The sequence below is a fragment of the Stigmatopora argus genome, chromosome 22 (genome assembly GCF_051989625.1).
Source record: "Stigmatopora argus isolate UIUO_Sarg chromosome 22, RoL_Sarg_1.0, whole genome shotgun sequence".
Lineage (NCBI taxonomy): Eukaryota > Metazoa > Chordata > Actinopteri > Syngnathiformes > Syngnathidae > Stigmatopora > Stigmatopora argus.
Genome location: NC_135408.1, coordinates 3,845,698 through 3,858,495, shown reverse-complemented (window position 1 = coordinate 3,858,495; position 12,798 = coordinate 3,845,698). Strand labels below are relative to the sequence as shown.

Sequence of the window (12,798 nt, the reverse complement as noted above, 5' to 3'; positions counted from 1 at the left end):
AGGACAGGAGATGGCAGTAAAGCAATAACAAGGAGGCAAAACAGCAGTAAACTCAAGAAGCAAAGCGTGTTTACAATTTACGTATTGGAAATTTGGCAAAAGTGCGTATCTCAACCCGATAGGACGGAGACGCACGCGCATGCGCAATGCGCTCTTGACTAAGTCCAATCATAGGAAGTGCCTGATGGAACTCTCAGTTCACGGCAACATGCAGAAGGAGATGTTTTGTGTTGCTTTACTGCTCTTCGTTACATTTTCGTCGTCGCAAGCAGACACACATGTGAAGAATGCCCAGTGTCACAACTATGCGGGAGGAGACGTTTATCCTGGGGAGGCTTCCCGTGTACCCATCTCAGATCATTCCCTGCACCTCAGCAAAGCCAAGAGTGGGTCTACTTAGCTATTCGCCTTTTTAAATCATGCTTTTGTATCCTTCAGCAAGGTGCTGCCTTCGGGACAAAAGGAGCACCTTAGCTTAGCCCTGACTGCTTTATTATCTTGTTTCTTTGATATAGCGTTTACTATTTGCACATCGACTTTAGGCCTTAATCTGAAACACTAGTGGTGTTTTTAGGACACGTCATTATTGTATCCTTACACGCACCCTTTGCAAGTCTGGCAAAGGAACACAAAGGGGTTGGACTTCTAAGCCCTAATCAGTTCTCTTTTAAATGAATTAATAGCCTTCATTTTTCATATAAGGATCAATATTATATGCACCTGAGCATTGTTGTGTTGTGTGTTTACATTTTTGATCTGCCATCTGTGTTCAAATATAACTTAACAGTCACAGCCTTTGTAATAGTAACACCAAATGCACTCGAATTGCACATTGTGAAGGGCTCTGTAATAAAAAATAAAAACGACATTAACCCACAATGACTGAATAATGTTTATATTTTGCAGTTTCAAAGCCTGCGCCACATTGGGAGGGAACAGCGGTCATTAATGGTGAATTCAAGGACGTGAAGTTGTCTGACTACATAGGCAAATACCTTGTCTTTTTCTTCTATCCTCTGGATTTGTGAGTTACTTTAAGCAAACGTCACACTGTAATAAATGATAGTTGTAGCTGCAAAGTGAACTTATTTGTATTTTCTTCTTTTTCCAGCACGTTTGTCTGCCCAACTGAGATCATTGCCTTTAGTGATCGTGTACATGAGTTTAGGGCCATCAATGCAGAGGTGGTTGCTTGCTCAGTGGACTCCCAGTTCACCCACCTGGCCTGGTAACCTCACGTTATCTCATAATCCAAATTATTTGGGGAAAAATTACTGTGATGGAATAGTAGAATAATTATGTACCATTAACTCAATCACGGGTGCATATGTACACACAGATTGTGTTGTGACAGTTAGAGAAAGAATAAAAACTTTATTTAAAACACCCTTTCACAACAATAGATGTCCAATCTGTTTTGCCTGGGAGAAGCTGTCAGAAATCTTTCATTGTCAAAGTTAAAATGCAATCGTCTAAAACTTATGTAGTCCCTGTTTTAATTCTTATTCCCCTCTCTTTCATATGTGTAACATTGCCTGTGCTCCCAATCCTTCCTTTTCCAGGATCAGTACAGCCAGGAAACAAGGTGGACTGGGACCAATGAACATCCCTCTTTTGTCTGATCTCACACACCAGATTTCCAAAGACTATGGAGTGTACCTGGAGGATCAGGGCCACACTCTGAGGTACAGTAGGCAAAACTGTTTCACCTTTTTTATCTCTATATTGAGTGTTTGCCATCCTATTTTAGGGGACTCTTCATCATTGATGGTAAAGGTGTTCTGAGGCAGATTACCATGAACGATCTTCCAGTTGGACGATCTGTAGATGAGACGCTTCGGCTGGTTCAAGCATTCCAGTACACAGACAAACACGGAGAAGGTAAAGGGACCTAACCTATAGAGATGGACAAATAATACATAGCAATTTAGTATAGCAGAAATTTTAGCTGATCGGAAGAACCGAGATATCTTGTTTTGTTAGAGCCCTAACTAACATTAAATTACTTTTTCAGTGTGTCCAGCAGGATGGAAACCAGGCAGTGACACGGTAAATACATGTCTTTCAGGCCATACCTATTTTTTTCTGTACTTTAACTTAACTTTTTCCCCCCATAGATCATTCCTGATCCCACAGGCAAGCTTAAGTATTTTGATAAACAGAACTGATGGAATCCATTGGACAATTCAATTAAAGTGTGTTTTTCATAAGGCTCTTGTCTCTTTTGTGAGTCTTCCTAGCAGCCAAAGTGCAACCAAGTGGGAATTACAGTACTGTTTTAAGAGGCCACATAAAATTTATATTTGATGCTGTTTTTTAGCACTGGGCGGCCCCCATAACCAAGAGAATAGTACAGTCAAGTCAGCTCCTAGAGTTAGTTTAAACTAAAGTACAGATATTTTAAATGATGGGAATTGTGTGTTGACACTCATTAAAAATATAATTGTGTTTAGTTGATCATGATGTTTTTTTTTAACCACGTATGATTTTTTTTTAAAGTACGGACTAAAGACCAAGGGTGGAAAAGAATTTCAAATTATCAAATGAGTTTACTATATATTTTTAGGACTGTTATTTCAAAAATCAAAGAATTTAATCAAGAAAAGTAGTATTTTTACAATCTCAATGTGCATTTAAAAAAAATCTGAAGCAATCTGAGCAATTTGAAAAAGTATAAGGCAGAATAACATTTGACAAAAATGTATTAAAGATGAAATATTCACTATTCTAGTTTTGCTGATTATATAGTCTATTCTTTAATAAAGTTACATTGACTGGAAATTTTCAAGGTCTGTTGAATATTTATCTCAAAGAGGATAGCGGGAAGATGCAGTCTAAGATAAGGCCAAAATCCAACCGGAAATAACTGGTGTTTTTACCATTTATGGAATGTTATTTTTTTTACTTCCTCACCACACCTACATATAGAGAGGGTGTTGAAGTGAGGCAACAGAGCCTCAACCCAGTCAGTCTATGCTGTTTTTCCTTATTCATCGGGGGGTTCAACTCCTTAGGAGCGGATGACGAAACAAATTTTGCTCTTATTCACATTTAGAGGCATAGTGCGCAAAGGCAAAAAGGGGAAAAAAAGAAAATGGCCAATTTCATATTACGGAAGGCTCAACCAAATGACGTGTGTGATATCTTGCGACTAATAAAGGTAAGATCATTAAAACTGTCATGGCTGATAGTGGCTTTGGTTAAAACATTCATTATATTTGCTGCATAGGAACTTGCAAAATTTGAAGAAATGGAGGAACAGGTCGTTCTGACAGAGAAAGGTACATGTTCGATGTGCGATTTTCAGTAAATATATAAAATAATGACTAAATGAACATTCTCCCGGCAGACCTACTTGAAGATGGCTTTGGAGATCATCCGTTCTATCACTGCTTGGTAGCTGAGGTGCCAAAGGAAAAGAAAACAACTGAAGGTAAAAGCAGAAGGAAAGAAAAACATTTTGTGAGATTGACATGAGATAATGTTATTCCTATCCTCTACTAGGGCACACTGTAATTGCCTTTGCCATGTACTACTTCACATATGATCCTTGGATTGGAAAGCTGCTCTACTTGGAGGACTTCTTTGTAATGCCAGAGTTTCGAGGTAAAGACTGAGTACTGTGTGCGTTAATTATTGATAGAAGCGGTTATATAACATTTACTGTCTGTTAATTTTTGTTATTGGTAATTACTGTGCGCACATTTTACGTTTCTGGCTAGGTGACGGTATCGGCTCAGAGATCCTGAAGGTCTTAAGTGAGGTAAAGTAAAAGCTGTTTCACAACTGCTTTCAACACCATATGTGTACCTTCTCTTTTTTTATGTCTCATTTACTCTCGCCACAGACAGCATTGAAGACTAAATGCAGCAGCATGCACTTTATCGTGGCAGAAAACAACACAAAGTCTATAGAGTTCTACAAGAGAAGGGGGGCGGCTGACCTTTCCTCTGAGGAAGGTTGGCGCCTGTTTGCCATTGAGAAGGAGGAGCTATTAAAAATAACCACTAAATAAAATGTTTAATAATCTTCCTCTATTTGCAATATGATTTACTGATTCATTTTGAGCCATATTTCTGATTAGCCACAATTGTGTGACCTGTTAAACTCGGTGCAGTGTTCAGATATTATAATCTTCATTTTATTACTTGTGTTTTTTGGTGTCAATTGGATAATATCTGTAGTAAATCAATATTTAATTGTGTTGAAGATAACATTTTGGACAGCATGTGCATTGTCAAACTATGTTAAATGTGTATGTAATTTGTATAATGAGTTTAAAGTGTAAACCTCAACTGGAAATGACTGTGTAAATTGAATTAAATTTGGAAAAAAATCATTTTTTATAACCACAAATACATGATTGACTTTTTGTGAGTTAAGTCCTTATTAAAATAAATTTTAAAAAAGACTTAATTTATCAACTTGTTTCCCTTTTTCCTGAGTTACACTCATGGAACTCTTAAAAACACTTAAAATGCTAGCATTAACAATCAAAGCAAAACAAAAAGTTATACAGTGGCTGCCATGTTTGTAGCATGACTAATTTGTAAGAATTTTATTACACACATTACTTTTAACAATTGATTTTTCAACATTAACAATCAGTAAAAGCTGTAAAAAGAATTGGTAATTCACATTATTTCGAGTATAGGGATATATAAATAATAATTAAAAAAAATGAATGCTTGTGATTTGAAAAAAATAAGTTTATTATTTAATTATATAGTACTTGTATATGTACTTTTGTGTTTTTATTGTGTTCAGTGACATGCCAAGACGCTGATTCAGGGAGTCAAACAAAATGAGGACACAAGCATAATTAACTTGTTTATCAACTTAATGCCTCTCAAACATCCTTTTCTTCCCTTTGGTCCTCCAAACTGGACGGTATACTTTGGCTCTCTGGCCTACCGCTCACTGGCTGTTTAAATTGCAAGAAAACGTGTATACATCCATCTGCGGTGATCTTCGCCCATTCGACTAACGGGGAAAAATGTGTCTTCGCCTCGAGTTTATGGCCTGTTTTTGCTGGTTATCCGCCCGTATGCTTTCCACCACTAACCCTTCCGCATTTTCCTGCCGTTCTCGGGCTGTGACGTGTTGTGCTGACGGCGGCCTCGGAGCTTGAAAGAGCGGGGGGCTACTAGCATGACAAGATCAGGCTCCAGACGCCCTGCCTTGCTTTGACTAGAGCTCTACAGCGACCCCCCGACCCCTCCTCCTCTGCTCGTTTGCGGCCCGCCCAAATAGCACCAAAGTCCCGATTGAATCTAGCTCGAGTCTGGGGTAGTGGGGGGCACCAAGCGGCCCTGGGAAGCCGAGGAGCGGACGGAGGCCATCCCTGCTGCATCTGGTACGGGGCTCCTTATTGCTCGTAAGGCTGCCGCTTGCAATGCCAAGTGTGCCTTTGCTTATGTGCTGTGTCTTTTATCCCTCCATTCATTTTTTTTACTTATTGCATGCACGGTGCATTTCGATCGATTCATTATTTCTAACCGAGAGGCCGCAAAATAAGCAGTGTGGCCTTTTCTTCTCGGGCCCAGGCCCGAAGAAAGGCCACAATTGTTTTGGGAATCCGGGCCTGTTCTTTTAGTTAGCGTGCTAACTAGCTAGCTTAAGAAAATGTTTTACTTCTCATGTGCTGTCTTCAGTCACGCATGTATTGTTTTAACAGTCTAAAAGCGCAACTGTTTTCAAAGACGGTACTTTTAATAATAAATTTTCCAGCTAGTTTACGCAATATAAACGAGTTAAATTAGCATTCGCTTGTATATCAAGCTAACAAAATGGCGGATGCTAGTGTGATGAATATGATCTGTAGCAGATTTGTTTGTGAAAGAGCGCCCCCCTAAAGAAAAAAAAGCTCCTTTCGACATGTGGGTCTTGTCTTTGTATGTTTATACACGCTGTAGTCGGCTTTGCGTAAATTGAATGAACATTTACATGTGCAAATGTGTGATTATTTGCTGTAATCCAGCCCACCTGGCTAATATATCCCGTTTTACCTTCCTCGAATATGATGCTTACTTTGATGATTCATGTAGCATCTTGAACACCATAGCTGTCTCTTTCACCTGAAGCTGGGGGATGGGACAATGTGATAATGACATACTAGCCAGGCATCCTTCATCACCAATTACCCTTCTTCATCCTTCTTGGTTTACGTGTGGGAGAGAAAAAGATGTTTCGGGTGTCCTTGTTAAGATCTTAAATGCAGACTGTTGTTGGCTTTAGAAATGAAATTGTGTTAAAGATACGGAGACATTAATTCATTATGCGTTACATTTTACAGTGAACCCCCTGCTCATTATGGTGATTTACATTGCAGACACATGTGCCATGGAAGATTTGTATCACAGTGATAATATATTTCAATTTTTATTTAACATATTCCACATAGGGCTGAGGAAATGTATCGATCATTTGGCAATATTTCCACCCCAAATTTAATTTCAATTTAGCAAATTATCTGAAAGGATTCATTTTCACGCCAATGGAAGCCAACGTTTATTTATGGTGTGACTTTTCTTTAAAATTTCCTATCATTCACAGTGCAGAATTACAAAGACCTAAGTTTCTTCTTTTGTTTTCAGCTCTCCAGTAACAAATGCAGTGCGAGGACAATGGATGAGGAGGTCACCAGGCTTTCAATATCTCCTGAAGAGCCTAAAATAATATTACACGGATCGGGTAATGAGCTATTTTTGTGTTAATGCTTGTATACACTTGACAAAAAGTTGGTCATACACAGTAGAGGGCACTGGGGTATTTGAAGAAGCAGGATTCTTAGTTCAGCCAGATAACTTTTGACCCGAAAAGTTTATAATGATGCATGCACTGATGACAGTGAGCCATTTAATTTTCTTAATTTCCAATAAAATAATGCTCTTCATGCTTATCTGGCTAACTGGGTAATCCTGCTTCTTCCAGATGAGGGTGGTGCCGGCGGGCAGGAATTTGTTGTGGAGCTTCAAGAGACTGTGTTGGTGTCAGAGGGCGAGGGTGAAAGCATGGCGGTGCACAGGTTTGCCCCAGACGAGCTAGTCATCCAGGATGCTGTTGAGGATGTGGTATCTGAGTATGTGCACTGCGATGAAGATGAAGATGTCGCTGTAGAAACCTGCGTGATGGCCTTGGACGGTGAGGAGGATGGCGTCGCCATGGGTGACATCCCCGAAGACGGCCTCGATCCCGAGCAACAGGACGATGACCAAGATGGCTGTGGCGATTATCTGATGATATCCTGTAAGACAACTCTCTCTGCAGTGATGTCATTGTTCCGTTTAAATCAAAATGTGAGGATATTAAGACGCAAGACACAGTTGCTAGGCAAGTTGCAAAAGTGTGATATAAGTTAATGGAATGCAATGTCTGCAAAATGGAAACTGTTGAATGGAAAAGGTGATGGCTTGACTGCTACTGCTTTTGTATATTTTAGGTAATAAAATTTAGCATTGCTTAAGTTGATTTTTTTAAAGAACTTTTACTCTGAAGTCCTTCTTTTAATGAAAGTATGGAATTTAAAAAATTCACAGTTGTATAAAGATATGGACTGTCATGAGCCCGTGTTAGATTTTACAGTTAAATATTTCTTGTTTGTCACCCTCACTAGTGGATGATGCTGGTAAAATGGTGTCTGAGGATGGAACGGAGGTAACTGTGGAGGGAGCGGTGGAGGACCAGGAAGTGGAGAAGGATGAAGATGGACAGGAGGTGATTAAGGTGTACATCTTCAAGGCTGACTCTGGGGAAGATGACATGGGTAAGAACTTATTTTTCTAAGCGTGTACTTATGGCCTTACCTGCATGGCAGAGACGTTTGTATTTGTCCTCTAGGAGAATCAGTAGACGTCAGCGATGGAGACATGGATAATGTGGCACTGACAGATTCAGGCCAAACGCTTCGCGAGAAGATGGTTTACATGTCTGTTGGCGACTCTCATCATCAAGGAAACCATGGTGAGTGAGTAAAACAAAACAAATTGAATATTACTACTCCTCACCTCTGCAAGCTCACTTCACAAATCTGTGCTGAAGGTAAGTATTGTGCTCTGTTTGATTTTGTGTTGCATTCTGTTTGACCAGTCATTATTGACCTTGATTTGAAAGTTTGTTCCATTGGCCCAACAGAATTGTTACATTTTACTTTAACAGGTCTGAACATTATTTAATTTAAATAATATATCTGTGCTCATTCATAAATGAGAAAGCATTATATTGACTGGAAGAACAAATTTACTTTGACTAAATAGCAGAATGTATAATCAACGAGCATATATGTACTTGTTGCCATTCGTGCAAAAGAAAAATAATAGCTAGGGATAAAATGGAAATCATTGAAGCACTGGAAATCTTATTGATGAAGGAATTGTTTTCCTTACAGATGTGGAGGATAATGAGAGCTGTGAAAACCGGAACGGTGCAGCGAGCGCGCTTCTTCACATAGACGAATCGGATAGCGTGGATGAATTAGGCCGACAGCGAAGTAAGACCAAGCGGAGAACTGAACCAAGACAAGTCCAAACAGGTAGGATGTCACAATGGGAAAATAGTGTATCACCAAACAGTGTGTACGTGGATGTTTATTTAATGTATTTTTTTAAACTTATCACATGCATTACATGGGTTTCGAGGCTTAGTACGAAACTATCTCCAAATAACAAACATTGATGGATAAAAGAACCATTACTTCTGCTGGAAAAAAAGGTTGAATAGAACTTGCTCTTGTTTCTCCTTCCCAGCCATCATCATCGGTCCCTATGGTCAACCTTTGACAGTGTATCCCTGCATGCTCTGTGGCAAAAAGTTCAAATCGCGCGGCTTCCTGAAGCGACACACAAAGAATCACCACCAGGAGGTTCTTACCCGTAAAAAGTATCAGTGCACTGACTGTGACTTTACCACCAACAAGAAAGCAAGCCTCCACAACCACATGGAAGTCCATGCCTTGAGCAGCAAAGCTCCCTTGCAGTGCGAAATGTGCGGCAAGGAGTTCCACCAGCAGGCTGCGCTGTTCTCTCACAGACTGCAGCACCAGCAACGGGAGACCAAGACTCAACAGCCGCCTCCACCCGCCAAGACGCACAAATGCAAGTTCTGTGAGTATGAAACTGCTGAGCAAGGGCTGCTTAACCGACACTTGTTGGCCGTTCACAGTAAAAGTTTCCCACACATTTGCGTGGAATGTGGGAAAGGTTTCCGTCACCCTTCGGAGCTGAAAAAACATATGCGCACGCACACGGGCGAGAAGCCTTACTCCTGCATGTACTGCGATTACAAGTCTGCTGACTCTTCTAACCTGAAGACTCATGTCAAGACCAAGCATAGCAAGGAGATGCCGTTCAAGTGCGAGCGGTGTTTCCAGACGTTTGCCGAGGAGGAGGAATTAAACCAGCACGCACTCACACACGAGGAAAATAAGACCCACCATTGTGCCCATTGTGACCACAAAAGTTCCAATTCCAGCGACTTGAAACGCCACATCATATCAGTGCACACCAAGGATTACCCACACAAATGTGCAGTTTGCGGCAAAGGCTTCCACCGGCCGTCCGAACTCAAGAAGCACTCTTTGGCCCACCGCACCAAGAAAGTCCACCAGTGCCGACACTGCAACTTCAAAAATGCCGATCCCTTTGTCCTTAGTCGCCATATCTTGTCTGTCCACACCAAGGAGCAGCAACAGCAGGCCTCCCCAGAGAAGAGCGAGGCCAAGAGGACAGAGGCGCAATCACCCTCGCCCTCCCCTAAAAAGTCCGCCCCTGCCGCTTCCACTGGTTCCAGCCAGGCTACTAGAGTGAGCGCGGCCAGTTTAGCCAGTAGCGTGACTGTGGTTGTTGGCAAAGGGCAAAAAGAGCGACGAATTTACCAGTGCCAGTACTGCGACTACAGTACCGGCGACGCTTCGGGATTCAAGCGGCACGTGATTTCCATCCACACTAAAGACTACCCGCATCGCTGCGAGATCTGTTCAAAAGGCTTCCGGCGACCATCGGAGAAAAACCAGCATATCCTGCGCCACCACAAGGACGTAGTCCAGCCAGAGTGACAAGATAGTCCGTCATATCCTCACACTGTGTCACTCGCGTAAAACTGTCTGCCGCGTGTGCTGCACTTAGCCCGTCCTCTTGTTTATTACAGTGAACCCCCTTTTATCATGGACATGTTCAAGACTCACCCACAATAAAATATTTTTCATGCTTTTACCCATCCTACACACTTAAAACCTGTGTGAACTCCATAATTGATCACATAACATTACTGGAGAAAAGAAAAAGGAAAAAAATGCTAATTTAATGGTGTTGAAATTTACTGCAAAATAGACACGTACAACAAGGTATTTAAAATTGATATTTAAACACTAAAATGGGCAGCATAACCTTACGATCACATTCACATTGCCAATTGGCAGTGGACTGTAATAAAAAAATCTTTGAATGTTTGTTTAACATTCTGCCATACGTAGGTTTTGGACGACCATCTGCGATATAGTGGGGGTTCACTGTACTTCTCTTTTATAGCCTAACATCTCTTCACATGTACATAACACAAATGCTCTTGGGGAGCAGTAGAACTCTCTGTAGACTTGCACTTTTGACTGCATGTTCCATACTTGGGAGTTGGGAACTTTGCATGGCAGATAGTGCAAATGTCTGTGTTTGATACTACTTTTTTTAAATTTTGAAGATAGCAATCACAAGGGTCATCATTTCATGCCCTACCCCCAACCCACCCTATCAGAATGTGAGGGATGTCTCAGATTTCCAGTGTACTTAACAAAGCAGTGTGTGGATAGGTATCATGTTAACTGTAGCACTTGACACCTGGGTGAAGGTAAATGCAATTTATGATTTTGATTACCGAAGCTTCATCCACTGGTTTGTATTGTGTAAAAAATCATGTGGCTACTTGCGTGTAGCACACAGTTAGGAAACAATAAGTTTTGCGTTAAGTCCAATTAATTGTGAATTAATTGTTCACAGTGAAAATTTTACAGGTGCCACGTCATGACAGACACAGAAACCACTATGTGTTAAAAAGTATCCAACTTCGTAAAAGTCATTTGACAGTATTGTTATCAGTCGCGGGCCGTGGATTTCAAACCGACGCCTTCAATTCTATATCTGAATCAATCCAACCCTCAAAAACTATTTTATGGCTATAAAACCTTTACTGCAGCTACAGCTGCGACACATAAAAAAGCATCAATTATAACCTCATACAATTGAAATATTATTTAGGAACATAGCCATATTTCACTCACCAAAACTTTTTTATCTGAATACAAAATCCATCCTCCTTTCTTTCCTCCTTTTCTATCGCCATTGAAGCTAATGCTGAAAGCGAAGCCTGTCCTGTCAGATTTCTGGCATACGTTTTTATTCAATTTAGTGCTGAAAATGTTCGTTCCCGGTTGTGACAGGCTTGCTTGCTTCGGAGTTGTCCGACCTTTCTTAATGATGTCCAGCTTTTATTGAAAAGTCTGTCTTGAAAATCGCTGACAGTAAATCTGCAAACAAATCCATTTCTTCTCCTCCAGCGATTGCGGGTTGACAAAACCGCTAATAAATCAACACAACAATATATTTGCTTGTGCAGCTCGATCCAGATACAGTTTGGTAGCTCTGGCTAGTCCACTCTATCACTAGCCAATCATAGTTGGTGAAAGTGATGACGTATCCCTACCCCTGTGAGAAGGCCTTGGTATTGCCAACTCGAAATCTGATTGATTAAGGCAACAGTTTTATCGACGCTTGTTTTATGCAGCAGAGCCTGCAGAACTGATTGTGAAGGCCTCCAGGTAGATTTGTGACCCTGGCAATAAATAATGGCTGAAATGTGATTGGTTAGATGCTTAAATATGAAAACACACATCTGGCAGCAGTGCGACCAGGGGAAAAGCAATGAAAGGAAGCTGATAGACAATTTGGAATTATTTAGTCAGTATTCATTGAAAAAGCATAATTAACATCAGTCTGTGATTCAGATATTTTTTAGGCCAGCAGAGCAGGCCTTGCAGGCTCTGACGGTCCACCACTGATTGTTATGTATACCACAAAATTATAAATGCCAAAACATTGTGACTTGTTTGAATTATTTTAATAGAAAGCATTTCTGTCAAACGTGTTAATTTGTAGAATTAGCCAAGTATTTCTCTGCAGGTCAAGACAACATTCACTCAATGGCCCAATTTATCTCCATAGAGTCTTAAATGTGGTGCTGTTGTCCATACAGTAAATTGACTGGAACTCGTTTTCACCAACACATATTGCTCTTATCATTCATTCATCTTCCGTGCCGCGTATCCTCGTAAGGGTTGCGAGGGCTTCTGGAGCCTATCCCAGCTGACTTTGGGCAAAAGGCAGAGTACACCCTCGCCAGTCAGCCGTAGGGCACATTGAGAGAGACAGACGACCATTCGCACTCACAATCATACCTGCCCGTACCGAGCCCAGGCAAGTGAAGCCCTACACTAAGAGGTGGCCCTTGCTCTTACCAAAAGGGGAAAAATGTATAGATCTTTTAAGAAGCATCTTATGAAAACAGGTGCTTGTGGTGTACTTTTTTCTTACTTGTCCCCTTTTTCGCCTCCCCACCATGTGATTGTTTTTATATTTATTTCATTCACACGTTGTATAGTTATGTGTAACTAGACTTCTATTGACCGTAAATTATTGTTTTGTATACCAATCTGTATAAAGCGTGTAGATGTAAACACTTGATGAAAGTCAGCTGTGTCATTCTGGATGTATGTTGTATTTGTTAAAAAAAAGTTAATAAAAAAAAAAAACTAAA

At 40.6% G+C, this 12,798-nt stretch overlaps 3 protein-coding genes across 11 annotated transcripts; all 3 read left to right on the top strand.

Moving 5' to 3' along the window:
• Positions 1 to 100: 100 nt before the first annotated feature.
• prdx4 (peroxiredoxin 4) lies at positions 101 to 2,210 on the top strand. The gene is made up of 7 exons (XM_077591956.1): positions 101 to 386; positions 907 to 1,024; positions 1,112 to 1,228; positions 1,563 to 1,685; positions 1,751 to 1,881; positions 2,015 to 2,049; positions 2,118 to 2,210. Exons 1-7 carry the CDS (start codon positions 140 to 142, stop codon positions 2,166 to 2,168), a joined length of 822 nt encoding a protein of 273 aa, XP_077448082.1. The 5' UTR covers positions 101 to 139; the 3' UTR covers positions 2,169 to 2,210.
• Positions 2,211 to 2,360: 150 nt separating this feature from the next.
• On the top strand, positions 2,361 to 4,032 carry LOC144067898 (diamine acetyltransferase 1-like). Its single transcript, XM_077591957.1, has 6 exons — positions 2,361 to 3,160; positions 3,230 to 3,281; positions 3,350 to 3,433; positions 3,505 to 3,606; positions 3,723 to 3,763; positions 3,848 to 4,032. The coding sequence occupies exons 1-6, from the start codon at positions 3,095 to 3,097 to the stop codon at positions 4,013 to 4,015; spliced, it is 513 nt and encodes a 170-aa protein (XP_077448083.1). The 5' UTR covers positions 2,361 to 3,094; the 3' UTR covers positions 4,016 to 4,032.
• An 847-nt stretch (positions 4,033 to 4,879) lies between these two features.
• Positions 4,880 to 12,798, top strand: LOC144067988 (zinc finger X-chromosomal protein). Of its 9 annotated transcripts, none has more exons than XM_077592119.1 (8): positions 4,881 to 5,356; positions 6,597 to 6,693; positions 6,934 to 7,027; positions 7,102 to 7,248; positions 7,616 to 7,765; positions 7,840 to 7,962; positions 8,387 to 8,530; positions 8,745 to 12,798. In XM_077592119.1, the coding sequence occupies exons 3-8, from the start codon at positions 6,934 to 6,936 to the stop codon at positions 10,049 to 10,051; spliced, it is 1,965 nt and encodes a 654-aa protein (XP_077448245.1). In that variant the 5' UTR covers positions 4,881 to 5,356; positions 6,597 to 6,693; the 3' UTR covers positions 10,052 to 12,798. The 9 variants fall into 9 exon arrangements, with proteins under 9 accessions (XP_077448244.1, XP_077448251.1, XP_077448245.1 ...); XM_077592120.1 differs by having other exon boundaries at positions 4,881 to 5,377; XM_077592121.1 differs by having other exon boundaries at positions 4,882 to 5,356; positions 7,120 to 7,248.

What these genes read in the sequence shown, in the direction of transcription:
- LOC144067988 (XM_077592118.1), top strand. Translation starts at nt 6,627, where the DNA reads ATGGATGAGGAGGTCACCAGGCTTTCAATATCTCCTGAAGAGCCTAAA. An exon ending in CGATTATCTGATGATATCCT is followed by an intron (nt 7,249 to 7,615) that starts GTAAGACAACTC and finishes CACCCTCACTAG; the next exon opens with TGGATGATGCTGGTAAAATG. An exon ending in ACCAAGACAAGTCCAAACAG is followed by an intron (nt 8,531 to 8,744) that starts GTAGGATGTCAC and finishes TCTCCTTCCCAG; the next exon opens with CCATCATCATCGGTCCCTAT.
- LOC144067898 (XM_077591957.1), top strand. Translation starts at nt 3,095, where the DNA reads ATGGCCAATTTCATATTACGGAAGGCTCAACCAAATGACGTGTGTGAT. An exon ending in ATATCTTGCGACTAATAAAG is followed by an intron (nt 3,161 to 3,229) that starts GTAAGATCATTA and finishes TTTGCTGCATAG; the next exon opens with GAACTTGCAAAATTTGAAGA. An exon ending in GGTCGTTCTGACAGAGAAAG is followed by an intron (nt 3,282 to 3,349) that starts GTACATGTTCGA and finishes TTCTCCCGGCAG; the next exon opens with ACCTACTTGAAGATGGCTTT.
- prdx4 (XM_077591956.1), top strand. Translation starts at nt 140, where the DNA reads ATGCGCAATGCGCTCTTGACTAAGTCCAATCATAGGAAGTGCCTGATG. An exon ending in TTCTTCTATCCTCTGGATTT is followed by an intron (nt 1,025 to 1,111) that starts GTGAGTTACTTT and finishes TTCTTTTTCCAG; the next exon opens with CACGTTTGTCTGCCCAACTG. An exon ending in CAGTTCACCCACCTGGCCTG is followed by an intron (nt 1,229 to 1,562) that starts GTAACCTCACGT and finishes TTCCTTTTCCAG; the next exon opens with GATCAGTACAGCCAGGAAAC.